General features: G+C 38.3%; 2 protein-coding genes across 4 annotated transcripts; one reads left to right on the plus strand and one right to left on the minus strand.

Moving 5' to 3' along the window:
* Positions 1-541: 541 nt before the first annotated feature.
* Positions 542-4,434, plus strand: LOC101157602 (dickkopf-related protein 3). Its single transcript, XM_004066995.4, has 7 exons — positions 542-777; positions 898-981; positions 1,064-1,123; positions 1,721-1,813; positions 2,934-3,078; positions 3,180-3,336; positions 3,455-4,434. The coding sequence occupies exons 1-7, from the start codon at positions 604-606 to the stop codon at positions 3,540-3,542; spliced, it is 801 nt and encodes a 266-aa protein (XP_004067043.1). The 5' UTR covers positions 542-603; the 3' UTR covers positions 3,543-4,434.
* Positions 4,435-5,761: 1,327 nt separating this feature from the next.
* On the minus strand, positions 5,762-27,479 carry usp47 (ubiquitin specific peptidase 47). Of its 3 annotated transcripts, none has more exons than XM_023953476.1 (29): positions 27,183-27,478; positions 25,074-25,130; positions 23,428-23,622; positions 19,667-19,783; positions 19,385-19,538; positions 19,200-19,296; positions 18,983-19,128; positions 18,772-18,851; positions 14,891-15,040; positions 14,707-14,802; positions 14,469-14,621; positions 13,024-13,182; positions 12,571-12,702; positions 12,393-12,469; positions 12,248-12,303; positions 11,959-12,071; positions 11,525-11,626; positions 11,241-11,448; positions 10,977-11,092; positions 10,750-10,869; positions 9,817-10,621; positions 9,513-9,688; positions 9,335-9,415; positions 8,850-8,965; positions 8,634-8,752; positions 8,236-8,366; positions 7,816-7,863; positions 7,608-7,738; positions 5,762-7,460 (listed from the first exon to the last, which is right to left on the minus strand). In XM_023953476.1, exons 1-29 carry the CDS (start codon positions 27,225-27,227, stop codon positions 7,286-7,288), a joined length of 4,155 nt encoding a protein of 1,384 aa, XP_023809244.1. In that variant the 5' UTR covers positions 27,228-27,478; the 3' UTR covers positions 5,762-7,285. The 3 variants fall into 3 exon arrangements, with proteins under 3 accessions (XP_023809244.1, XP_023809245.1, XP_020569696.2); XM_023953477.1 differs by having other exon boundaries at positions 7,214-7,460; positions 13,024-13,179; positions 27,183-27,479; XM_020714037.2 differs by lacking the exon at positions 25,074-25,130 and having other exon boundaries at positions 7,214-7,460; positions 27,183-27,477.
* Positions 27,480-27,967: the final 488 nt, after the last annotated feature.

A 27,967-nucleotide genomic window follows, 5' to 3' on the forward strand; every position in this document is an offset into this window, starting at 1 on the left:
CAATCAATGAAAATCTAACATCAAGGAATTAGACAGAACATCAGCAGTAATAATCAATGCCATCATTCCAGACTTATTTGATGACCTCAAGTAATAATCGTATCAGAAATGTATCAAAAATAAAACTTACTGATAAGTAAGTATCTTAGGTATCTTAAATTATATAAAAGAGAATACAAAAAATAAATAAATTATTATGTTTACAATACAAGAGGAGGGGATTAGATATTAAATAAAAAGGCACAAATTGTTTTGGGTGTGTTAATTTTTTTAGTGTATTCATAAAACTGAAGCTTCTCGATCTTAAATACAGTAAAATTGGGAGTTGTTATATTTATTCTGCACTTATGTATGTAAAATTTGGAATGGAGAAGTAACAAATTCATACTTTATTCTACTTTTTTATCTTCAGAATTGAAATAGCCCCTTCTGTTTGTAAAGTGCTCAGTGATGAACATGTGATGTCATGACGTTGCTGTGAAACAGCTGTCACGACCCTGCTGGTGTGCCTGCTCACCATGGCCACACCCTTCCTCCTCCTCCTCCTCCTCCTCCTCCTCCTCCTCCTCAGTGTTCAGCTGCAGCACCAGCAGCGCCGTGACCATGATGCGATCCGTCCTGCTTGTTTTGGCTCTGACAGCTGCCTGCAGCGGGATCCTGCCAGAGATCGCGGACTGGGGGATCAACCACATCCCGGAGTGGGAAGTGCGCATGTTTGAGGGAGAGGAGCAGCCGCCCGAAGATCCGCAGCTAAAACCTGAAGATGCGGCTCTGCAAGTAGGCAGCCAGCGGGACACTCTCAGTCAGCATCATCTTGTTTACATGACAAGGCGTTTTAGATTCAAAGAAAAAGTAATATTTTAGGAGTAGATTTCTTACTTATTCTGTCTCCTCCAGACAAACCAGAGTGTGAGAGATCTCCCTGATCAACACAATGATCTGCTGATTGATAAAGATTCTATAGACTCTTCAGCAGACCAGGTAGACTTTTAAACAGTAAATAAACCTTAATTTCTGTTGTGGAAAATTAATTTAATAAATTGAATTTCTTACTTTTGCACAGGAGACTGTCAATAGTACTGAAGAAGCCCAAGCAGGTGAACTGGGGAACAATATTGATAATGTAAGATTCCTCTGTTTGTTATTTTAAATAATTCAAATACTCTTTGTTTTCAGAGGGAATATCTGTTAATTTCAAACACTTTCTTTGCATAGAAATATGAAAAAAAATGACTATTTTAAAAAAAGAGTCCACTTACTTGTCAACAAAGCAGTATAAATATGAAGAGTATATAGAAATATTATTTTTTTATACTTATAGTTTTTAATATTTATTTTAATATTTACTCTACATCTGAATATACATTTTACTTGAAATTGCTCATGTTTTAGATAACATTGAACTACAAATTTACTTATACTCATAAGAAGTATTCTTAACCTTTAACAGACTCACTACACTGCAAAAACAGGCACATAAATAGCCAGAAAATTGTCTTAAGTATTTTTATTTTAAGAGAACAATTGCAGTCTCCAAGACATGTTTTGTCAAACTGAAATTATTTTTGTTATTGAAAAACTTTCTTTATAACATTATTTTTCCTGCTTGGCAATTTTTCTTGAAACAATAGTTTCTTTTTGCAGGGCAGGGAAATTTATGATGAACGGTGTGCCAACAATAACAAATTTTTTCTTTCTTTTTTTTGGTTTGTGTCGGCAGGGATGTATCTCTGATGAAGAATGCGGGAAAGAGAGGTATTGCTTTTATGACACACAAAATTCTAAGTGTCGCCGATGTAAAGACACAGATGAGGTGAGGCATCTTCCTTTATATGCATCAGGGTGGTATTTTGGAGGTCATTTTTTCCTAATTGCGCCCAAAAAAGTTCATTTTTTTGTTGACCACTTCTATACATGATTATGAACTCTGCTTTGATGGATCCTATCATAAGTGTAATCTGTGGCAACAATGAAGTGGAATAAATCACGACACACAAACAAAGTGGATTTCTTGGTCATAGTTTTTTTGTGGAGCGCGTCGCAAACAGGACCTGCCGCAGCCTCTCTAGCGGCTCATAAGCCCGCAGCCGCTACAACCATGTTACTTTCATCTTGCTATTACAAGCCTGAAAAGTCCTAGAAGCCATCTAACCTTCCTAAAGGAATCTGAAGGGAAGGATCCTTTTTCTTTCAATGTAAACCACAAAACCAAATAGGCAATGAAATCATTTTCTGCAAAGTAGAAGGATGAAGTATATTTCAATAAAAATGTGTGTTTATAACATTATGTCATCCTAGCAAGGGGAATTCAGAGTCACACACTTCAGATGACTAGAATTTCATTTAGACTGCATTGCAGTGTGTCCACAAGTGTAATCGGAGTGTGTTGTTTGCCATCACGCCATCCTATGATCTTCACATGAAAAGACAAGGTTGAATAATCGACAGCTCTTCGCTTCTTTTCTGTCTTTTTGTTTATTAAATGACTCATCTTGTTATCTCAGCGCTTTAAAATTGATCTGTTGTTACTCTTCCAGGGATTCTACAGTATTTTTTGAGCAGATGTGTTAGTCTTGGTGCAATAGAGGAAAACGTGATGCACGATGAAGGCACTGTGGCAGTCTGCCAAACAATGGTGGAGAGAACTGGAAGATAAATCCATCTGTCTTGTGTAAAAATGTGCGTGCACTGGAAAAAAAAATCTGGAAATAAGTGGAACACTGCCCTGTTTTTCTGTTAGGAGGGTTGACGATGCAGGGGGGGACATCACCTGACCTGCCATTCTCATTCATAATTAAACAGAAAAAAATTCTAACTTAAGAATATCTGATTGCAATAAAGCTAAAGTGAGTTCTGTCCGAGTGCAGACTATTTTCAGAGAAAGACACCGGAAAGAGGCTTAAAAAATAGGAAACTGTGTTTCTTTGTCTCAGTCCTGCAGTAAAGATGTGGAGTGCTGTGGGGATCAGCTGTGCATGTGGGGTCAGTGCACCCAAAATGCAACAAAGGGAAAAGCAGGCAGCACATGTCAATACCAGACTGACTGCAGCCCAGAGCTCTGCTGTGCTTTCCACAAAGGTAAAACACAACCGCTTCATTCATTCATTCATCAGCCTCACGCTGGTTTTTCTCAGAGCATCGTCAAAACACACGTGTTTCTGTCTCTTTGATGCACTCAGCCCTGCTCTTCCCTGTTTGTTTGGCCAAGCCCATTGAGCGGGAGCGCTGTTTGGATTCCTCCAACCACCTGATGGAGCTGCTCTCCTGGGACGTGCAGAATGAGGGACCAAGGAGACACTGTCCCTGTGCAGGAGACCTTCACTGCCAGCACCTGGGGTGCGATACTGAGTCTAATAAACATCCAGGCGTTAAATGATTACATTTATGTAAAGATGACTTCCAGAATACGCCTTCATTTCAGCAGTCTTTGATGTTAGCCTCCTCTGTTTGACAGGCGAGGCTCCATGTGCCTGAAAGAAGAAGACTCAAGTGAAGAGGACCTGACAGACTCCCTGTACTCTGAAATAGACTACATCCTTTAAACCTCATTCAGTTCGAATCAGCTCTTAAAAGCATGTACAGCCATTGTTATTGTATCCTAGGTCGTTTTTGCAAAACCAATGAGCTTTATGTTAGCGATTTTAGTTCAAAACTGTAACACAGCACACCCATCTTAAAAAATAAAATCACCTGTACAGGTATGTCACATTGTATCAGCAAGTATAACGGCTTGGCTGATTATTTTAGGTCAAATCGGATTGAAAATGCTTAGAAACACAAAATGGAAGCAAAATAAATGACAGAAATATGTATTGTGATTCTTTTTTTAGAAGTTTACCGTTAATCCAATGGATTTAACCACTGAACCTCACGAGTGTAAAACATTGCTATTGAAAGTTAGAAGATGCTAAACTCTGCAGGAGTTTCTGCTGTCAGAAACTGTGTTGCTCCTCTCCAAAGTCATTTATTTCAAAGATTGAGGTGTCAACATGTTTCTGCCCAGAACTTCAGTGTGGTTTCAGAACATAAATGTATGCTTTAGTCTTCTGAGATGAACTAACAGTAACCACCTACCATGTTCAGACCCACACACCCAACCAGACCCCTCCATACTAGTGAAAACGTGATACAATATTGGGATTTATAAAAAAAAAACTATTGAGAAGTACTTTAAATACTCTAATATTCATCTGGCTCTTCATTGTACAAAGCGTAGATCTTTCTAGCTAAATGAAGGCGATACAGGATCTCAGATTTGTGTGATTAAATTTGGACTAAATGAAATATTTGAGTCACAGGTTCAATAAGAAATATTCTAGCTCCATGTTGTTGATCACCTTTTGACACATCCCATCAGGGGTTGCCACAGCGAATCAGCTTTTACTCATTCATAAAATCTGGAATGAAATAAAAGTATTTTTTTCTGTCTCAACATTTTTTGGTGCGATTACTTGTCTTTGATCATGCTAATATCCATGTACGGCTGGATAGCGCCGATATTGCTCGTCATTTTTGTTGCACCGGTGATGTTAGGTTGGGGTTGTGAGGAGCTGGATGGTAGCGGGAAAGATTGTTGGGAAGTAGGGTGGGCTTACACAGAGGTTCATTTCTAAAGAACTTCTGCCACTCTACAGAAACTATGTCCTAGAATACGACACAGGTTTTTGATTTTGGCTAAACACAGCATGATCACAACTAACAGACCACTGGGAACGCTGACACTTGATGAAAAGATGACTGGAGTGGGACTTGAAGCTTTGTAAGGATTTCTATGCTTAAACTTAAGTTGCAACATCTCGAAATTTTATGCACTTAAGTTCTTTGGGCTGTTGAATTTTTATTTTTTTTGTTTTCACCAATGTGCCTCCATTTGTGTCTGTAGAAGTGAAACATTTCACCAGTTCATGTTAATGACTAAGTGACCGTGGTTCTTCATCTAGTTTTTGATGTGGAATGCATAAACAGTTTATTTAAAAAAAGCACTTTAATTATCTTTTAAAACCATCTGGAACTATTTTCACACAGGATCTGAAATCTCAAAGAGACAAAAAAAAAAAAAAAAAAACTGTTTCCTTCTGATATTGGCATTTCTACAGTGAATAGCTGGTGGCAGCATTAGATGCCTGGCGTGGCTGGGATGCTCAGCTTCAGTCCTAGAGCAGACCGAGGCGGTCCAGCAGAATTTCCGCACCCTCTGGCGACAGTCTGTCAAGCAGCTGCAGGTAGAAGTGCCATTTGAGGAAAAAAAAAAAAAGAACCCACCCAGAGCTCCCTCCTCTCAGTACAACACCACACTCACAAGTGGTTTGACACAAGCTGCGGTTACATGTGCAAATTGTCTTTGATCGGATCAAAGATCAGATTAGAATTGAACTGTTTACATGGGTCCAGAAAACATTCAACTGTCTATAACAAACGTTTACATACGCCACACTTACGATCAGAATAAATCATTTTGACATGCACAGAACGTTTGAAAATAACAGAAACGGCTGTAGAAGAAAGGGCGAGTTCCGTTGTAAACAAAGTTGCAGCATAGAGCGAGACGATCATCTAAATGTGCTTTTACTGTTATGATTATTGTTAAGGCCCTCTTCGCTCAGTTTTCTAAATATGTGCGGCCAGTGCTTTATTCTTGGCCGAATGGACCCAGAAGAAGGGTCTGGATTAGGCTAATATGTGCCGACAACAACATTTAGCCGTGGATGAACTCAAAATGTGTGGTCAATGCAGCTATGTGTATCGTATGTGCACCTAAATATATGGGAATATAATCAGCCTTTATTTTTGTCTGGACACGATAAGTAACATAAATCACGACTGTTTACATGGTTTCTCAGGACTGTGAGGAGCGACATATCCGCACTGAAAAGCTCCGTCCCAAAGGCGCTCCTCTGCTCGGAGACACCGTTCTCCCAGGAGACAAAGTTCTGAGTCCAGCAGCTCGCTGATGCAAAGCAGCCCGACAGACGGTGGTCCGAGGCCTCCTCTGGAGGGCACACTGTAACAAAGCACCCTGCCCTGCCAGCAAACACCAAGCTACAAGTCCGGCTGCTCTACTTAAAGACATGGTTCGCTTGCGTAGCAGCCAGCCGGTCCTGTTCGCGCTCCAAAGCCTTCTCTGGAGCGCCACACTGTCTATATGCATGACGTACAACCAGCGCAGTAATGACCCACAATTGGAATAAACTGTTTGTACGCACCACGGATCAACAATCGGCGTAACCCACCAATCTCCATCAGAAGGAAATTTTGATCCGAACTACTCTGATCTGATTCCGAATGGCGTGTTTACATAACATTTTTATTCTGATCAGTCATTTATTTCAATGTATTTTGTCCATGTAACCACAGCTAATGACATGAATGGCCAGTTCACATGGTGAAAAAAAACAAAGATATACTTTCTAAATTAAATGTTAGAGACAACAGGTCTGTCTGATGCCTCACAGCAGAATTAAGTCTTGAGAAACAAAATAATTTATATTAAACAAACCACTGATCCTCTGAACTCCTCTGATCTGTTTTGTTTCATTGAACTTCATTCTAACAGACCCCATGAGACGCTACACATAGAGGAAGTGAAGATCCTGAATGCGTTTAGAGCAGCATTAAGGAGGACCCATAAGACAACAAGTCTTTGGACCTTACAGAAGCATGTTAGAGGATTTTTTTAATTCACTGAGTTGTGTGAATGGGTGAGGTTTGAATTTCAAAGTCACTGAGAAAGTGAGGCTTACCTCTCCAGGAGAGGTGAGACTGAGGAAGGCTGGATAAGTAGTTCGTTGTATTTAGTTTTTTTTTTTTTTTTTACACAATCATAAAAGGGACAACCAAAGACAGAGCTGTGCTCCAACAGTCACAGGTGAATCAGAATCAGTCTTGTCCAGAACAGGAAGATGATTACACAATGTCAGGCATAGAGAGCCTGGTTTCAAAGGAGACGAGACTCACAGGGACGACAGATGCCTTTCCGACCAGCTTCACCACCTCTCCCCCATCCATCCCTGAAGCTTTTTTCTTTGATTTGTCAATACAATATTTGATTCTTTCCTGCAAATAGCTGTTTGTACATCCCTTTGAACTTTACAGTACAATACACTATAGTGCACAACAGGGTTCCTGAGCCTACCCCGAGGCTCAGGGTGAAGGGTGAGCACATCGGCCTCACAGTGCTGCTTAAATTTGATGTCACTACTGGGCCTGACATTCACAGTTCTGATGTCTGGCTGCTCTCCTGTAGCAACCAGACCATCTGCAGAGACGAGAGGGATTTCTTTGTGCTTCAGTCTTGTCCTGGGTCTTTAACAGGGCCGCCATCCAGGTAGATCTTCAGGGCCTTCTCTTTACGTGGAGAGTAGCTGACACGGTATCCGGTCTTGAGGAGGCGGCTGCTCTCCTTCTTCATCAGCTCATTACGCTCATCCTCGGACAACTCAAGAGTTTCCTCTGTGCTATCCCTGTGCAAAAAGGATAACAGTGATGTTTATGTTCTAAAATATTCGTAGATTATTTTAGGTTATGAGGAACTACAAACAATGAAAAAACTCATTATGAACATTAAAAAATGCAGAATGTATTATTTCTTCTTTTCGGCTTCCCTTTACCTGTAAAAGACCACAGCTCCATCATCACAGATGTAAAGAGGCCACACATTAAGTGTTGACACCTTAGGATTCCAGTCTAAATCCTGATGGATCTCCAACACAGATATATCACATGGAAAAGTTCCCCTGCCCTGCAGAGGAATACAGGAACACCATCAGTAGATCAATAAAAAAAAGAAGTCAATTTGAGAGAGGAAAAGCTAAATACCTTTGCAAACTCCAGATTTTCCAAAGGAATGCCACTGATTTCACTGAGCTACAACCAAAAAAAAGTAACGGATTACAACAAGAATAAAGTGTGGTAAACTGGCAAAAATCAACTAAAGATGAACCATATGGTCCCCCAAAACAGTGTGTGTTTGTACTGAAATACAAACATATCTCACTTTAATTCTTTTTTATGTAACAACAGTTACTGAGATAAAGTTTTTCATGTAATTAAATTCTTGGTTAAGATGCTATTTTTTTGGGTTTTGAGAAAAGGAGCTCATAACGCCGTCAACAGGATTCTTTGTTGGTCAAAAGAAGTTACCGTAGTTCCTTAAGAAACTCTAAACTTCCACACAACACCTGACAAATGGAGACCAAAAGGAATATTTCTAAAGACATTGTCTTGAAAAAGAAATACCTTCTCTTTGAGTTCCTCGACACTGCTGCTCTCCAGAATCACCTCCTGGAAAGGCCCGAGCTTCATCGTAGAGGGGCTCCACCGCCGGGTCAGAACAGCCAGCTGTGACATTGACTTCATTTTCTCTGGTTCTGGAAGAGAAGAGCGTGGGTCAACTATTAGTATTGGAACGCAAACTTCTGCCTTCTAAAAAGATGTTTTGGTTGGGAACATTTGCTTAGTACTTATCAGATTACGATAGCACAAAAGGACAAAGATTAAAGAAATAATCATCAATATTTTTAGGAGTACACTTCTGTAGAGCTTTTTTTTTTAACCATCTTTCAATGCCCCAAAGCTCTTTACAATCAGTCTATTCACACACACTTAAACACTGAAAACACAAAAGCACACAATACCATTAAGGACTTCCAAGAAGACCTCCCAGTTGGAGGAAATGCTGATGTCCTCCTCATAGACGTGGTAATCCAAAAACACAGTGCCTGGATTCTTCCATGTCTTTTTCCTGAGACGAACCCTACAAACACACACATATAATACATAGTGACGTGCAAGATCACATTCTCCCTGTAAGAAGAGCTTAGTAAATCCCTTTGACTGGTGCCTAATCTCACCTGTCAATGCTGAGGTCAAGCCTGCACTGCTCTTTCAACTGAGGCAGCAGCTCTTCTTTGGACTGTCTGACAGTCATGCCTTTGGCAAACACCGTGTCCAAAAGGAACTTGCAGGGCTGAGGAAATGGAAAGAATGGAATTGAATGTTTTTAACAAATGTTCTTCAGATCATGATATAAACTCTACAACTCATCTGTAGCTTCTGTGAACATTAGAAGCTAAAAAAACATACACAGAGTACAAAAGGTGAACAGAAACAACAGCTGCAGCAGCATCACAGAGGAGCAGGTGAGGGGCGGGGCACCAAGGACCCTCCGTTATGGATGAATGGATGGTAGATATACATTCAATATTCAGTATTTAACATCTTTAAAACTGAAGCTTTGGTTTTCAATCACAGACAGTTAAATACATAAATCCAGTTGTAATTAACAATTCGATAACTGCAAGGAACATGATGATACCAGGTAACTCATAAGTCTCACCTCTGGTTCATTCACAAGCAGCTGGTAGACTTTAACTCTGTATTCACCCTTTTTAAGAGCTCTTCCAAGTCGAATGGTTATCTACAAAAAAATCCAACAACAATAAAATATGAAACTTTTGCTTCACGTCTAGATACAAATGCTTCAAATGAATACATCTTGAACTGCTTGTCCAGACCTTGTTGTCGTCAGAGAAAGATGAGAGTGTTTCGTTGAGCCGCACACTCTCAAACTCCTGGTTGTTGGCATACACACGAAAGACCTTGAACTGGGTAGAGGGAACGCCAACGTAGGGTTCCAGGTTCTGTTTGAAGGCTGCCAATGTTATCCTCTTGTCCACATAAACCACTAAACCTGAAGCAAGATGAATGAACCAACAATCGAATGGGGAAAAAGAAGAAAAAAGACTTTTAATTTCAAACATCCATCATAATTTGCATTTTTAAAGATGAAAGAATTGGGAAATGTTGGAGAACTTTTACATTTTTGTGTTTCCCACGAAGCGTCATCCTGTGAGTAAGGCTCTGCTCTGAAGTACAGATACTTAAATTCTGTCTTGCTCTTTCCGTTGTCGTCGTATTCACTGTCTGTTCCAGAGTCTTCCTCGGCGGTGTCCCACGTCTCTTTTTTGCCCTCGTGGGCTTTGGAGCGTCGGCTGCTGGTGATGCTGTGTGAATCCAGGCCATTGGCCAGCTGGATGGGGCCGCTGTCTGCGTTACACAGGGTGTCGCTACTGTGGCTGGAACTCAGAATATCACTGTCCACTGAGCTGGTGCTGCGGTCGTTGTTAACCTCCGAGTCTGATCGCTCTTCGCAGGCAAACTGGTTCTCGTTATCAGAGGAGGCGCCGCCGCTGCCCCCTGGTGTAGCCCTGATCCTGTTTTCTAATTCTCTGTTGTCTGCAGCGACGCAGAGGGAGGAGTTTGAGTCAGCGTCTTGAGTTGGGGATTCAATATGTTCAAAGTCACTGGTGTCAGAGCTTTTCTGGCTGTCGCTGGTGCTGGAGCCCTGCTGCTGCTGCTGCAGCGAGAGATTCTTCAACTTTTCTGTGCTCTCTTCGAGGATGGCCTCAACAGATTTCCTGTTGCCCTGTGACCCCTCAAAGGCCCCATCAGAGTCCTCTCCTCCTTTCTGGCAAAGAGGTCTGATGGCCAGGGTACCAGGAGACTGCTCAGGCAGCAGGACTAACAGACGGATTGTGTTTCCGTGACGATCCAACAGTTTCCACAACAATGAGTCAGTAAATGGAACCTGATGATCAGTCAGCTCGGAGCTCTCCACAAAAACCTGACGGAATTAAAACAAAGAATCAAACTCGATGCTCCAATAAAACATTTCATTCATATTTAAGGGTATATTTATTAAAACTATGAGTGTAAAAAACAATAGCTGTGGTTAAAACTAAATGTAAAAACCTTGTTACTCCTGAAGAATCCCTCAGCTTTGAGGGTTTTGTTTGGAACATAAAGGAGTCTTAGGTCATTGTAACAGCGCTCCAAGACCACTCGCATCGTTTCTGCAGGCAGTCCTGTAGCCTATAAAAAAAAACAACAACAACTCAGATTTGACTCAAAATTCAAAACCGCTAAAAACAAATTCGGTTATTATTCACAGTTTTCATGAGAGCAAAAAATAACCAAACCTGATCAATAAGCTGTTTAAATTCTGTGATTGACTGGTTCAAGTATGCTCGGACACTGATTGGAGGCGCGATGGTCTCACTCTTCAGATCCACCACATGAACCTTCACCATCACTTCTGCAGACAGATCAGAAACACAAAGAGAAACAAACACATGGAGTTATTTTTTGCAGACTTTAGTTACAGTTGTCCCAAAGTAACTTTTTTTTTTTTTTTACACTCCTGTTTTACATGTCAACAGTAGAAAAAGTAGAGGAGCGCTGACCTCCAGGTTTGTAAGGCTGGAAAACTTGCTCTGGTCTCCGGGTCTCCAGCAGCAAGTCGAACATGTACGAAGACTTTACACCTCCGAGGAGAATTCCCATCGTAGTGTCTTCCTCACCTTCGTACGATCGCTCCAGGTACTCATGAAACTCATCGTACTTCACCAAGCGACAGCAGTCCAGAGGGACAACACCTTCCAGCTCCATTAGCTAAAGTACACAAGAAGTTTTATTTGATGCACCAATAAGATTTAAAAAAAACTAAAACAGTGAAAAGCCAACAAACCTTGTAGGCCATTTCTGTTGCTTCTCTGAGAGTTTTGTCCTTGTGAACTTCCAACTTGCTCTCTATCATCATCTTCACAGGATGCACGCAGAAAAGTTTGATCTAAAGCAGAAAAGAAAAATCTCAACAAAATCCAAAGAATGTCCAAAAGTAAAACTTTATTTCATTTGAATGGTGTCACGGTTTAAAGAAACACACTTCTAACCCCCAAAGTGGGATATAAGGGCACAAAACATGATAAGTTTGCTAAATCTTCTCTGCCAACTTTAACTGTTTCTGTATTCTGATCAGGGGGTTGTCTAATGCTAGATGGTGAGAGTACAAAATAAAATTAAAACAAGGTAATTGTAGACCAAAAGTATTGGTACTTTGACATTTACTAAATCCAGTCAGGCAGGATTTTTTTCATTTTTTATTTCCAAGCTTAAAGGTACCTTGCATGTGTTGCGCTCGATCTCCCTCTGGCGTTTCTCCTGCTCCTCAGACTCTTTCTCCTTCTGAACCAAGCTCTTTATGTGATTTGGGAAGTCTTCTACAGCTAGAAACTCTGCAAGCAGAAATGTAAACGTTGAATTTACTGGTAAAAGGCAAACGAAGTACAAACCTTTACTGCAATAATCTTGAGATTTTCAAAGGACATTAAGGTTCACAAACACATGACAGCAGAAAACATCAGCATGTTTGCAGCTTAAACCAGGACTTTTACTTGTAGATAAAACTTACTTGAATTTCTTGAAGGATCTTTCAACCTATAAATCAGCATGTATGCATTTGTGGAGCTGTAGGGAAGGAAAATAAGACTTTACTTCTGCTTGGAGCAAAAAGAACTGAAAAACCTGATTAGAGGGAGAAGGATGGGACTTTTTACCTTGCAAAGGCACTGGAATAGTAACCTCTGCTCCCTGAGGATCCACCATAAGTTTTCCTGATATCATCTTGTGTAATCTGTCCAAATTATTCAAAAGTTAAAAACAGAAATGCTTTTTTTCTTTTTGTTTTTAATGAAAGTGAGTCCCATTTTGTATTTAAAAGTCGTTGGTGCTTACCTTGCTAACATGCTGATCGTTGAAACTGTACCACTGGCCGTCACTGAAAGATTTGATGCAGGCGTAGTAGTGGCCACCTGCAGCACTCCCCGAATGGACCATGACTGAGAACAGCTCAAAGGTCAGCAAGCTCTAAGAGTGAATACAGTAACATTTTTTTAAGATACAATATATGCACAGCAGGCATAAAACCAAAATCATCTAATCATTAACATTTTAGAGGATGAACTTGAATAGTTTCTAACATTTTAAAAAAGCTTTTGATTTTTAGAGTTATAAACTCTTTGTCTCAGAGTAAGACGTGGCCAAAATAGCAGCAAAATACAATAAAGAAGAACTATTCTCTCGGCACAACTACAACCAGATGGAGACTTTTCAAGGTTCAGGAGCATTAAAAGTCGTTCGGATAACTTAAAATATCTTATCTATATAAGTGGGGAGGTCAAGAGTTACCTTTGGCTTAAAAGCCCTCTCTGTACTGCTGGTGCTGTCCAAGCAGATGCCCTCATCCACGCAGTCATCAGTGGAGAAATCGTTGCTCATTTGGTCACTGTGACAACTGCCTTCATTCTCGGCTCCACTATCAGTGCAGCTCTCTGTCTGTGGTGACTTCTGGAGGAAGGCCGTTCCAAAAGTGGAAAAGGAATAAAAGAAATCACAATGGTTAAAAAAAAAAAAAAAAGACTGCTGTCAGTTACAATTCATGAGCTGACCTAACGAGATGCAAAGGCCCAAGCAGAATGCTCCGTCAGATAAGCCAGAGCCTGAGGCTATATGTTCCAAGGCTTCAAAGGAACCATCAAAGCTGGCTATTTACACTCTAACAAACAAACAAAGCAGCATACTATCGAAGATTAGAGCATGACGTCAATTGCTGGACACTACAGCTGGAGGTCTGCCTCAGAAAAACCACTGAAATGCTCCATTGGACTGAAGCCCACTCATTGTCATGAGTGCTTTACCCAGGTCACAATAAAGCCAGATAAGCCACTATCCAATAACACAACTTTGACTTTGTACTGTACTTCTAGAAAAATACGTGTTTTCTAGAATTCTGCACAAGTATTATTATACAGCAACTACATTGACCAGGAATTAAAAAAATAAATAAAACACTACAGAAATGACATTTATGGTTAAAAAAGGGTGTCCAAGTTAATTTTGCTTTTAAAAAGTAATCCTTTCAATTTGTCAAATGCAAATTTATCAATCTAAACCTATCTAGATTTATCTGGAAAGCTTTCTGCTACTCAAATATAAGGCTTCTCTTTTTTTTCTTTTCTCCCACAGCATAACAAATGTTGAGGATACTAAATACTGACAAACGCTATTTTGATTTACCCAAATCATCTTTTAAGCTATTTTCAAAGTGTTCCCAGTGGTCTTTTAATTATGAAAATGAAAAAAAACGGTTTCATTTTCTAGGCCACAGTTTCGGCAGAGCGGCAGGAGTTCATTAGAAATTTGCCTGTGAGTTGAAGGTGGGACAGCTGCTGCAGAGCGACCCAGTACTTTCTACATCACAAATGAGCTCTTTCAAAAGACTTTTTTTTTCGTCTGCCCCTTATTTTACAACAATTTGAATAGAGAAATACTCAAAAATGCATTTCTAATCTCAATTTTTATTAGACATGTTATCCATCACCAGAAAAACGCCACAAGAACATGTTAAAAACCCATTTTTCATCGGAGTTGGTCTTTAAATGAAGATTATTCAAACTTAAACTGGTCTTTAACTCTTGCAATAAGCAAAATCTTATTTGATTACTATATTTACTGTGACTAAATGCTGCTCACGTGGAAATTACATCTAATTATTCCACATTGTGACATGTTAGTAAAACTAATTTCAAACTAAAACAAACAACAAAAAATCCCTGACTGGTGGCAGCTCTCACCTCATCTTCCACATCAATGAATGGACTCATGTCAAGCTCCTCAGGAAAAGTCATGCGATCATTAAGCTTGATGCGATGCATAGTGGTGTAGTCAAAGTCAAACCTTTTCAGCTGTAAAGTCAGCAGGTAGGGAAAGTGCAGAAACCTTAAACCCTGGGTAAATGGATGAAAGAATCGTGTCAGTTTATGACCAGAACCAAGTTATTATCAGAACACGATTCCCTTCAACTGTGCTCACCTTTCGTGCATCGCATTTCTTTTTACAGCGTTCACAAAAGTACTGGTTTGGCCCGTCCAGGGTTTCTGGCTGGATGAATGCTTGCAAAGCTTCCTCCTGTGGCAAGACAAGTATAATTTAGGATACAATTAAAGTCGAAACCAAATGGAAGAGAAACTCGAATGTCAAGAAAACAAAGACGCACCACACTGCCATATGCCTGGCTAGCTCCAAAGGGTCTGATCACAAGAGGGATGTCCAGGTACGTGTCAATTCTCCAGCTTTCGTAGCCACACTCCAAACACCGAACATAATCCTTCAGCTTCCCCTGGTACAGCTGGTTGATCAGATCAGCCTAATACATGGAAGCAAAATGACCAGGTCTCCGTATTAAAACCATGAGCAACCCAAACAGTAATTTCCTATCCTTTAATGTATGAAAGCAAAGTTTCTTTAGTGGAGAAAAACCAAGAAATTTCCATTGTGATAGTTTTTTTTAAATCCGTCTTGTCATGATCAAAAAAACTCCTTGATGCTTTAAACCCAAAGCCCATTATATAAGTGTGCTGCTCTAAAAAACTGCTAAAAAACTTATTTAAGAATGGAGCACTTAAAGATCCAAACAGCTTTTTTTGTTATTTTGCCTCTAGCTTTGCTGATAGTGCCTTGGCAAAGGAACCAAACCCCAAAAGAATGTGATTTACACTGTTCTTCTGTGTTGTTACAACCCCAGAGGTCTTCTAAAAAGAGACATTTACACAACTATGAAGTGTCATCATGTGTTTTCATTCAGGACAATGTTAAACAGAATGTACCCTTTTCAAAGACACATTTGAAATTACTTCTCTTAAATAAGCTCTGCCTTTAAGCAGAACTGTGGGTTGTGTGTATGTGGCCCACTAAGTGGGTCAGGCATACATGCAGTCTACATTTCTGCAATGTTTAGATGCATTTTGTGGGAGGAGCGTGCGACACTATAGAGATGCTTCACAGTTAGACCATGAAAGGTCTGTGATAACTCCATTCATTACATATGACATGAACACTGACAGGGTGGGTAAAGTAACCAGTCAACCTCTCTCAAAACACCATTCTACTTCGGAAACCTGCATCTTTAGGAGTGTTACTCCAACAGTTCCACACTGGTATTGGTGGTATACACCTGTATCCTATGCCTTATTGAGGCCAATAAAATATACTTTATCAAAGCTCATATGTCCACTTGACTGGACTTGCACTTTAAAATAAATCAAGGGTTGGCAGCAACCCCAAAACCCCAAAAGTTAGAGACTCATTACATGTTTTATATAAAATTTGTCGGATTGCTAAATTATTCAGTCAATTCTTTAGATCGCTTTATGTTATACAATTGTAAAGATATTGAAATTATTTCAATTGTAGTTTGTAAAGCTTTATTGGGAGCAGAGTGGTATAACTTTTGATCAAAATCTGTAAGTAAGGTCTATTTTATATACCGTAAATATTTTTATCAAATTTTATCTCACAAAAAATGCATAGGGCCAACATTTCAAATGTAATATCTCAAATAGTACTTGGACTACAGTCATGTAACTTAGTGAGCAATAACTAGAAATTTCTCCCCAAGCTCCCCTAAAGCCATCATGATTGTGCCACCATGTGGTCAGATGTGGTAATAAATGCGCTTATGCTTTAATCTCCAACGCAGTAAGTAATTTAGAAAAAAAATTTTTTTGAATGCTGGAAAAACTGTTTGAAAATAGGATCACCCACTTCCGCAGAACAAGATTTTTCGCAATTTAAGATTTTTCGTAAAACATGTCTTTAGGTCCCTATTCAATATATTTTCATCAACCTATTTGGACAACCCCAAATCCAATGTTTTCACTCATTTTGCGCAATTCTTGACAGTTGCTAATGAGAGGGGTGTGGTTCTCAAATTTGAAATGCTCCAAATCCTTATCAGATACTACTACGGAGTTTTAGGGCCACCAAAAAATAAAACTAATAAAAAAACTTGTAAATTTACAAGATCAAAGTAGAGGTGAGCATACAGTGCAGCAGCAAGTGAACGGCAGAACGCAGCAGAGCAGACCGACTAAACTTAGTTGAACAGGTCTGAGGAGGAGCAGCACTTTTTTTTGCCTTTTTTAACGTCCTAATGCTAATATAACAGACTACTTTCATTCATCTTTATTGTTTTTTGTTGAAACTGGACGTTTCATCTGGAGGAGGGGGCGTATGTAACACTGTTTACTTCCGCATTGGTGTTCAGATGACAGGTTCATGACGTAATGTGACAAATGAACGTCAGGGTGTGTGAATGAAAAGGAGAATAAAGGCTGCAGCGGTCCTCTACACCCAAACGTGTCTCTGGGCTCCTTATCATATGAAACTCCGCTTTACCGACACCGAACCCCGGAAAGCCGGAAAGCCGCTACACTGAAAATAATCAGATTTTGAGTCACCAAAAGGTCTCTTTGTTTTTTAAACCTATCCGGAAATAAAGCTTCAAAAAAGGCGTCTCATATTTCATCTTCAAGCTTGGCTCCGATAAACGGAAAACTTTTGTGTTTTTTCCTAGTCAATCTGACTTTTTCTCGTAAATTTACGAGAGTTTTAGACGTACATTTATGAGAAAGAAAGTCATAACTGTTAAATTACGAGATTTTAAGATTTTAAGTCGTAAATTTACGACTTAAAATCTCTTAATTTAACAGTTATGACATTCTTTCTCGTAAATATACGACTTAAAAGTCGTACTTTAAATTTTTTTTTTGTAAACTGGCCCTAAAACTCAAATTTGAAATAGGGTTTCCTCTTACAATGAATTATGAAAATCATTTGAATTATAAAAATGTTGCTATAGGTGGTGCTACAAATTATACTATTGTGTTTACACCTATATCTCAACAACCATTTCACCTTAATTAAAAACAAATCGACAAGTATGTTGTATGAGAGGTCTTGTATAATTTACTAGAAAAGAAGATTTTCTAGCTGTGGATAATCCATTGCATCTCCTAAATAAATGCTGATATCAACATTCAACCACAGATAGTTTGCAAAGCTCACTGGGAAGCTCCTTGGTTTGAAATTTAGTGCCTTTTGGTTTTATGGTTGATTTTAAGATTTTGTTTTTGCTATAGGAAATGAATGACAGTCAAATTTGAAGACCTTTATCGCAAATAAAAAGGAGCAATTACTTCAGAGCAATCTAACCGTGCTATATCAATTCTGGCTCTATTGCGCCACCAGGGGGTCATTTGTAGCACAAAAGTGTTTGGGTGTTAATCTCCCTGAGCAATAGTCGTATGAACAAGCTTCTATTCCCCTGTAATTAATTTGATAGTAAAAAAATAACAGATATGGCTCTGCCATCTCTAGGCTAACTAGATCGCAAAATACTTCTTTGAGTTCCTATGCCATATACTTTGACCGATCTTTGTATATTTCTGCACATAACCTATTTAGACTACAGCAAATCCAACGGTACCACCATTTTTGCACAATTCTATACCGTTTCTGTAGAACACGTGATGCAAATTAGACAGGAGTGGTTGTCAACTTTCGCAATATCAACATAATCTCACCAAATTTTAAAGACTCCTTCCTCAATTTAAGATTAGTTATCGCAATAAATTCTATAACAATACTTCCATAGGTGGCGCTACAATCTACTCCACTATGTTCCCTCTTATATCTCCAAAATTAATTGACCTACATGAATGAAACTTGACGTGCAGGTTGGACAGAAGGTCTTTAATAGCAACAGCTTAAAAATGTCTAAAAACAGCATTGCTTTCGGCATTCAGGCGCACTTTCATTAACCCTTGTGCTATCTTAGATGACCACACCCTCACTTTGATGTGTTCTCCCTACCACGACAAAGGTGGATAAAGGAGGAAAGATTTCATGTAATCCATGGACACCAGTGAAGATCACAAATCATTGAAGAAAAAAGGTTCAGCGCACTGTCTAGTGGGTCTAGATCACCCAACTCCCAATGTTAAAATGCCTGGGATAGCACAAGGGTTAAGGAATTCCACATCTAATTTATGTTGGAAAGGCTCAATGTTTCTGTTAGAACATCTTGCCGTTGCTTACCTGCTCTGTCTGCTTCCACTTCTGCTCTAAGGCATCGAACATGACCCTGCATAGCTCCTGAACATCGTGTTGCTGCCAAGCTAGAACAAAAATATAAATAAAGATGTAAAATAATAAAAAAGGCAGAAATAAATGTCATGAATGGCCTTGATGCAGAAGCGCATGCTAACGGGTCATGTGAGCTTAGTCACAGGAGAGGCTGGAACCTCACCCTCGCTGCTGTCCCAGCCAAAGCTCCGCGTTACGTCTGTGGTCTCGATTGCCCGCTTCTTACTTGTCTGGAGCAAAACGAATAGCCTTTGCAGCTGGTAGGGAATACTGGTGACAGGATCCTCCTCAGAATCCTCAAATTCCCAGCTGAAATTAAACTCATATTTATTTAAAGTTCATCCTTTAAGAGAGTTAAAAAGATGTCAATAATTTCTTACTTGTAGAGTGCATTTCTAAACTCGGGGGTCATGTAGAGTGTTTGCAGAAGGCTATTTAAATAACAAGTCATTGCTTGGTTAACCAAGCCAACATAACCTGAAAGAGAAGAAAGAAACATGTGGTGAAAGGTTGAATACCACAGTCACAGCAATAATCACATATTCAACAGGTGACAGCACCTGACCTGTATCTGATTTGCTGAGGATAGATGAGTATGAATACGATGGACTGCTGTAGTCACCACTGCCACATGCACTGCCATCTCTTGGTAGGGGACCAATAAATCGCTCCTGGGAACTGTCCTCCAGGCCACTGCTATCTGCCGCTCCAGACTCATCCTGTGCAGACAAAAATACTCTATAAAAATGTGCTCAACTTACAGGTAAACCTTCTGCAAATTCTCCAAAGATATTCATGTTTAAATTAGTTATAAAACCAAGTTTTTCTGTTGACATAAATCAGTCACCGATGCAATTTGAGGCTGTTCTCCGTCTCTATCCGTGAGCTGGAGGAAATTCCTCTTCCCGCCCGAATCAAATCCAGACTCTGAAAGCGACATCTCACTGTTATGTTCCAGTGGAGCCTTAAAGGAAGCAGACAGGAAAATGATCATAACTAAGATGAAAAAATATTCTTATTTTGTACAAATTCTACAAATTATAATTCTAAAACACATTTACAATCTTGCTGGGTTTATTTTGAATGGAAATGTCCTGTTTTTCAGTGTCCACAAGGAAAGACAAATTAAGTCAACAAGGGAGGAGAACTTTAGGGGCACGCAGACAAGTGTTGACGTGGAAACAAGCAGAAGCTTAATCCACTGACCTACTCAGTGAGATAACAACAGACACAGCACCTGGGCTTTGGATTGGGTCAGCAGCAGGATTAGTCTGTGCTCATTTGAGAAAAAGGAATATTATGCAGACACACAGCCAGAACAAGTTTACCACTCAAAGGGCATGGCAATTACGCACTGCTTACACTGTTTGTTTAGCTTCGTACAGGAGCCCTTTCCCTGCTTAGGCACATTTTCTTTCCACATCAAGGAGTGGCAGGCTTTCTGTCATCAATGCCATTCATGTACAGAGAAATAAATTACTTGTTGATTGCGTCAATTAAACACTTTACTATGGTTCAGATATAGCAGACCTGCCCTTATGTGTAGACCATGCAAAAATAAGGTGCGAGTTCAAGGTGAAGGAAGAAAAAACAAGGAGAAAAGAGTATCAACAAATAATATGATGTCTCGTTGGTGCACAGACCTTTGCCAATGTTTCTGAGAGTTTAGAACACGTGTCAAACTCAAGGCCTGCGGGCCAAATGCGGCCCAACATGTTATTTTATGTGGCCTGCAGAACACAAGAGTTTTTAATTTCTTAAATTAAAAAATAAAAATTGGTGTGTATTTATTCTTATCTTGGGGGATTCAGACTTGAAATATGAGATTGGGCAACTATACATTAGGACTTAAACACTGTCCATATAACTTAACCTGACAGAATCAAATGTAAAAGGATTCATGCTACAGTAACAAGCAAACATATGTTTTCTATAAAACTGTAATTGACACTTTAAAAAGTTATAATAAATAAATGAGTGATTTAACATGGAGTACCGTAGTTACATTTATTTTTCATCGCATTTAGTTACATGTATCAGTGATATCTGGCCCTTTGAAGACAACCACTATGCTGATGTGGCCCTCGGTGAAAATGAGTTTGACACCCCTGGTTTAGAAGTTCTTATATTAAGAACAATCCTGCAAAAAACTAAATAAAATATAAAAGAAATAAAAGAAAATATTGGTTTAAGAAACTTCCAACTTTTGCTAACATCATTCCATTCTGGAACAGCAGAAAGCTCTCAGCAGCTCCTGCTAAGAGTTTGTTTTTAGTAAAGTAAAGCCCATAGAAATGGACACAAAGCATAAGAGAACCTGCCTTCTATGTAACAACTTCCATCCCCAACAGGCTAAAGGTTTTCCGTCAAAGTATTTGACTCTTTGGTTACAGCATTTCTTTGGGTGTGAGCATAGTAACAAAGCTTAAACAGTAAGCTCCACACCCTGCTTTGTTCCAGGCCCTTTGCCAGACAGCCTGTGGGTACCTCCTTTGTCCAGTCTACACTGTTCTATATGAAGGTACTTTTTATATGTATTTTATATTCTATACCACTTCTATATCATCTCTGTGGAGTTACAGGGGAAAAGTATTAATCTGAATGGAGGATCTAACGGAGTGTGCAACTTTTTTATTGCATTTTCTTCAACCCCACAACATCCATCCCATAGATTCAACCAGGAAGTACCAGATGACTACAGGTAATATGACTACAGGAGGCTGGTTGCAAAAAGCAGCACATTCCTAATGACTCCCATGTTAAAAAGTCAGATTATAGACAAACTTAAGCACAGACTGGTTTCAAAAATGTTTACTACTTTATTTTCCATTGTGACAATGTTCATTCAGCTATTTTATCAGAGCTCAAATTTGTGCATTATTAGGGGCATCATTTGATAAATTATTCACCATGAAACAAACAATTCTGTTCAGTACCAGGTCCCACAGAAACAATGAACAGAATCCTCTATTTTCTGTCCATCAGTCTTCCCTTTGTTCTCAGTGTTCCCACCGTTTCAAAATGAACATGTTAGGAACTGGCTGCACATTTTATTCTTGTATCTTGCTGTCTGGTTTTAGCGTGGCTATCCTTGCCCGTCTCTCTATATACAGCCACTGATGCCAAAGAGTAAGTAACATAAATCCCCTGAACGCTCCTGCATTCAACCAGAGGCAGTTATTTTGTTATTGGTGTGATGGATTTCTCTTTCAGTCACCTACTTCACTCATAGGCATAGAAGGAGATGAATTAGGTTTACACTTAATTTGATATTAGCATGCAGGAACGAGCCACTTGCAATTAAATGTAATGCCATCTAATGATCAGTCGATATTCATACAAGGAAAATAAGAATGAAAAACAGATGTGCTAACTAGCAGGCCTTCATCTTGTGATCCGCCTGAAAATGTCTAAAGCGAAATAGCTGAAACGAGCACTACAGCCTGTTGCTTAAATATCGATTTCTACACAAATACACCTTTACTTCTATGTGGGTAGCACTGCTAAAATAACAGTGATACTTTTTATGAAACAATTTTATTCTACAATTCCATTCTATTTCACTAAGCATCTACTTATTTATTTTCATTTTTCAATCTAAAACAAATTTTGTTTAGTTATAGAAAACAGTTTTCCTACAACTAGTAGCTTAAATTATCTAGAAGTTGAACTTTGATCAGTAAAATAAAAATAATGACATTAAAAATCAACAGCAAAACTATTGGGGGTCTTTTCTGCGTGGAGTTTGCATGTGTGGGTTTTCTCCGGGGACTTCCTCCCACCGTCTAAAAACATGCTTCATAGGTTAACCGGCTACTCTAAATTGTCTCTTGATGTGAATGCGAGTGTTTATGGGTGTGATATCATGTGACATTGCGACAGACTGGTGACCTGTCCAGGATGTCCCCTGCCTTGGCCCATGAGTGCCAGAGTTGAGCACTGGCAGCCCCATGACACCGAAAGGGACAAAACGGGTTTAGAAGATGGATGGATGGAACAGTAAAAATGTCTTGTGATAGAAGACACTGCCCTGATCAATCATTCAATACCTGATGCTAGTTTAATTTAAGCCTAACAAATCAAGAGTAGTTTAAAGATTTGAAGTCTGTTTCACAAAACATCCAAGGAACGTAACAAACTCTGAAAATCAGTTGCCAAACAGCTTTTCTATAAAAGAACACAGTCATAATAGTTGGCCTACGTGACCCTACAAAATGGGAGACCACAAGAGCATTATTTTGCACCATCTGGCCCGCATTTATCCATGCTGTTTAGTAAAATGTATTTGCACTGTGTTCTAGTGTATTTTTATTTTTTCACATGTTTGTGTCATGGACAGAAACAACAGAATCCTTTTCTATTTTTTTTTCATTTAATTAGCTCATGAAAAATCCAGTCTCTCCTAATAGATAAAAACTCACAAAAAAATACTTGTTGTGAATTTCGCCATTTATATATTATCCACAACTGTTAAATCGATGTGGTGTTTTGTTGTGCAGAGGAATAAACGAAAGAAAGAAAAAACATTTATAGAAACAAAAATCCACTAACATCCTCATCATTGTTAATTCTCCAAAAATATTCAGCCATTAGAGTGACTTTTCTCACCATGTCCAGAACGTTTCCCCAGGCGAGGTCAAAAGTGCCTTTTATGTATCCAGCTTTGTGAGCGACGTCCTCGTAGAGTTTGGAGAGAGTGGTGGAAGCTGGCAAGTTGAGGGTCAGCCTCTCATTGACCGTCTTTGCACTGGTGGTGTCCTGAATGATGCACAGCACCCTGGGCTCCTCAGCTGCATTGTGGATCTGAAAATCAGGAGGACGTACATTCCTTTGATGTACTCATATATGATCCAGCATTTTGTTGAAAAAACAGCCAGTTAGTTGTTTAAAAGCTGTCTTTTAAATCCAATCGTCAGCTAATATACAATACAAAACTCAACCAATGTAGCAACACTTCATGCCTGTAATGACAATATGTTAGACTGAGTACAAAGCATCTGAATCTTTTTTAAAGTATGTAATTTGGAAAACTAATTACCCACAATAAGTTAAATATAATTAATGGCAAATTTTAAATAGATTTGCCATAAATTTTTGCCTATTATATTATATTGTGTTGTATTGTATTGTATTGTATTGTATTAATACACATATTTAATTTTAACTTGATTATCTTACAAGGAATACAAGAAATCTGGAAAACTTCACCAGCACTGTTCAGTTCCAGGTATTTATCTCTGAGTCACACTGGTTAAAGTTTTGGCTAAAGATGTTCTGGATGGATTTTACATCAGTGAATCGGATCAATCAAAATGAACCTATATCGACTATGAATCGTATAAGCAATCACAAATTATGATGTGAATCAAATTGTTGTTCAAAATGAATCATTACACCAGCCATTCACACAAACTAGTCAACTTAATTACCAACCACTGTGGTTTTCAGGGGTTAAAAGAATATTAAGACGCACACTTCAGTTGACACTTTACTAACAACCAGATAAGAAAACCGTGAGATGCTAAATCCAGAAGAAATAAAGTGTTAGAGGTCAAATCTCTAAAACTGAAAGCATGCCATGCAGCTGTTGATTCATGCTTTACTTCACAAACTGTTTGTTTTTCAGGTGGAACCTGAGTTTCAAGGGGAAAAAGCAGCTCATGTCAACATTTAAGTATGACATACTTCCGGGTGTATTGTTTATAAAAAAAAACAAAAAAACAATACACCCGTATAAGGTATACTTTGCATTGATCAAGAAATGGACACAAAAAAGTCCAAGAAAAGAAAAATAAATGAGATGGTACATGACTAAGTTTACTAAATAAAAAAGAAAGAAAAAAAGGCATTTTTTTAACTGTTATCTGTCTAATTAAAAGTAAAATATAATTGTTTTAACTGTAGACTTAATTTGATAAAACTAGTAGAGAGTGATTCTTCTAAATTAAGAACTATTTAAAGTGTTTAATGTCTTTATAATGGAACAGAAATTTCAGATATCTTCTACTTATTTCATATTAGAGAGTTCAGAATTTCTAAAGGATGGTTTATTTCAACAAGACCCAAAGGCCAATCATTTGTAATGTTCATTCCAAACAGATTGTAATCACAAGCTCCATGTATCTCAACATCCATGTTAGAAACTAGCACCTCTAATGACCTGAATGGGATCCTTCTTCAATTTTTGTTTGTTGGTAAACACAGGCATGTTTTTCATGCAACTTTTCAACACCAAGCTTAGTTGTACACTTCACCTGAGAGCGTCTCTTTATTTCATCAAAGATATTCTGGCTGCAACTCCAAAACACCCGCTAACAAAAAGTGCAAATGTGTAATTGTGTAAATTAAAACACCCACAACAAATGAAACACATAAATAAAGGTAACATTTAGAAAGTAATACTATCAAAAGTAAAAACAATCCAGGAACAGGAATCACTTTTGATCTGCCTCGTCTTTTTAACATCTTGAAAATTGAAATAAATATTGCAGTGAAAGAATTTTAATCTAGTTTTTGCCACCTCTTTGGGAGGTTTGTTATGTTGGCAAAATGTGACTGCCAGGTCTTATACAGAAGCTGCAGCTGACAACACACAAGTGTATTATGAGATTAAAGGTTATTTTTATCATGGATATAATCACAAGGTGCTAACATGAAGCCACATGTAACAAGAAAGACAGGCGGCATTTGTAGATCTAAGTAATAACTAATGAGGCAAACGCCTTTTTTTTTACTACTGTTCGATAAAAAGGAAAAGATTTCTATAGAGGAAAACACAACATCATTTTATATTATTAAAGCTGAACTGTAAACAATAGAATGAGAGGGGGATATGAAACTGTTAACTTTGAAAATATAAATTCAGATTATTAATTATTTAAACATTTCCCAAAAACCTTCCAATGAGGCAACATTGGCCTAAATGTTTTTTTTTTCATCCAAAAAAACAAGATTTTTATTTAAAGAAATACAATAAAAGTGTTGTAACCTTTTCTTCATCATTATTTTTGTAAGGCTTAAAACAGTGTGTTGATTTAGTGTTAAATGGGAAAAAAGCTCAGGTTTTTCTGTTTTTTTTCTTTCATTAAATATCCATCAATTTCCAGTCATTTTAAGTTGTTTAGCATTTCCACACAAAAACCAGCACAGTTGAATATATTCACACAAGAATGAATATATAACACAACATAATAAAATTGAATAAGAATTACATTGCCAAAATGATAGTCATGTTTGAATTGTAAGATATAAAAAATAATGTGCAGTGTAATTTGTTTACAAAAACATAATGTTATTCGTTGGGTAATATGATTTTAAAAGTGACTATCGCCTGGGTTAGAGCTGCATCATCATTAAGTCAAGTAAATCAAACTGCCATAATGGGTCGTACGTATACTTTATCATTGCATTGTTTGTAAGCTTGCTTCTATGTCTTATCAACGAAGACTAAATAAATAATGAGAGTTAATTAGTCCCGTTAAACATGAAATAACACGATTAAACATGGAAACAGGTGCTTTCATGAACATGTCGGTCAGCAAACAGACCATAAACGAGCAATCAACAGCAAAGTCCCTAAACCTAAACCTAGCTTTGTCGGATTTAATTTATCAAAATACCAGACATTTTTCATAAGTGACAGCATCATATTATTAGCAAAAGTTCTGTTAATATACTAAGCTTCTTGGTGAACAATTTACTTTTCTCAACATAATCATAAACTATAAAGACAGTCAGAATCAAAGTAAATAAATCCGTTTGAATTTAAAAAGTACGGCAATGCTTTGACTTTTTCGGACAGGTTACGTTATTGGGTTGCTATTGTTTCAGAAGTAAATTAAAAAATATATAAATGTTTGTTTTTAACCAATTATTGTCAGTTACAGTTGCAACTGACCAGATTAAAGACCTTAGCAAGTCAATCCTACAAGCTAACGTTATGCAAGTTTAGCTAACTAATGTTGACAAATATGAATTGCCTCTCGGTTTTTAAATCGCACAGTGTCAAGTGTCAAGATTTTACAATTTTAGAACATTTCTACTGCTAAGAACCTATACTGAGGACGACCCAACTAACCACACAACATATTTAAAATGAAGCAACCAAAACTCAATCTACTTCATCTATCTAAGCTAAAGCAAAACTAGCTGCTAATAGCAGCAGTTAGCCGTGTCATCATAGGCCGTTCAAGTCATTTTAAGCTAACTGTTAGCAGTTGAGTTGGCCACTACCCGACACACCAAGACCATAACTCCTAAAGTAGAGCAAAAGTTTAATTATTTGTGTGACCGGGGTGGCAAGGTGGCAGCTAGTACACAAACAGAACATCTCCGATCTAAACATGGTTTTGTATTAACCTCACCTCTTTGGGTACGAACTGGGTCTCCTCGCTAGGCACCATTTCCATTTGTACCGAGTTTTTAGAGCATCTATCCGGAGAAAGATGTCAGCGGATAAACTCTCCAGCAGTGCACACAAACATGGTTTGTTTTCAGTTTGTTGTCAATTTAGATGCTTGGACACAAAAATTCAACTTGTCAAAAGTTGCAAGCTTATCAAAGTGATCGCGACACTGTCAGCTTCACTGCCAGAGCGTGAACTGTCCTACTCCAACTGAAGAAAAATGGCCGGTCTGTTTCTCCGCGAGACTTCACCCCACTCGGAGGCTTTGACGTCACATCACATCCCAGAGCGTGCGTGATGGCGCTGACAGGAAGTAAACAGTCACTGATGAATTTGTCAAACTCTTACATTTTAATACATCTGATTTATTAGATTAAATAAAAATAAAAAAAAAATAAAAATTAAAAATCACTGCCTAAAATATGTCTGTTTTCACTGGCTTTTGCAGATATGGCATTGTTAAAGGTGTGTACAGTCAATTAAGAAATGTATTTTCTTAACAAGAAAAATATAAAGCTCATTAATACGAGGTCATTTCATCTATATGAAGAACATTTGTCACTGAATGATTTTCCTCTTCATTTAAATACATTTTTCATTCATGTCAATTAGGAGCATAACGATTTATTTAAACGAATTGCTTCATTTCATAATTTGTGGTTGCTGATATGATTCATAATCAATGGTGGTTCATTATGAACGATACGATTGGATTCAACAGAGCTAATATCAGTCCAGGACATG

This window comes from Oryzias latipes, chromosome 3, assembly GCF_002234675.1.
Source record: "Oryzias latipes chromosome 3, ASM223467v1".
Lineage (NCBI taxonomy): Eukaryota > Metazoa > Chordata > Actinopteri > Beloniformes > Adrianichthyidae > Oryzias > Oryzias latipes.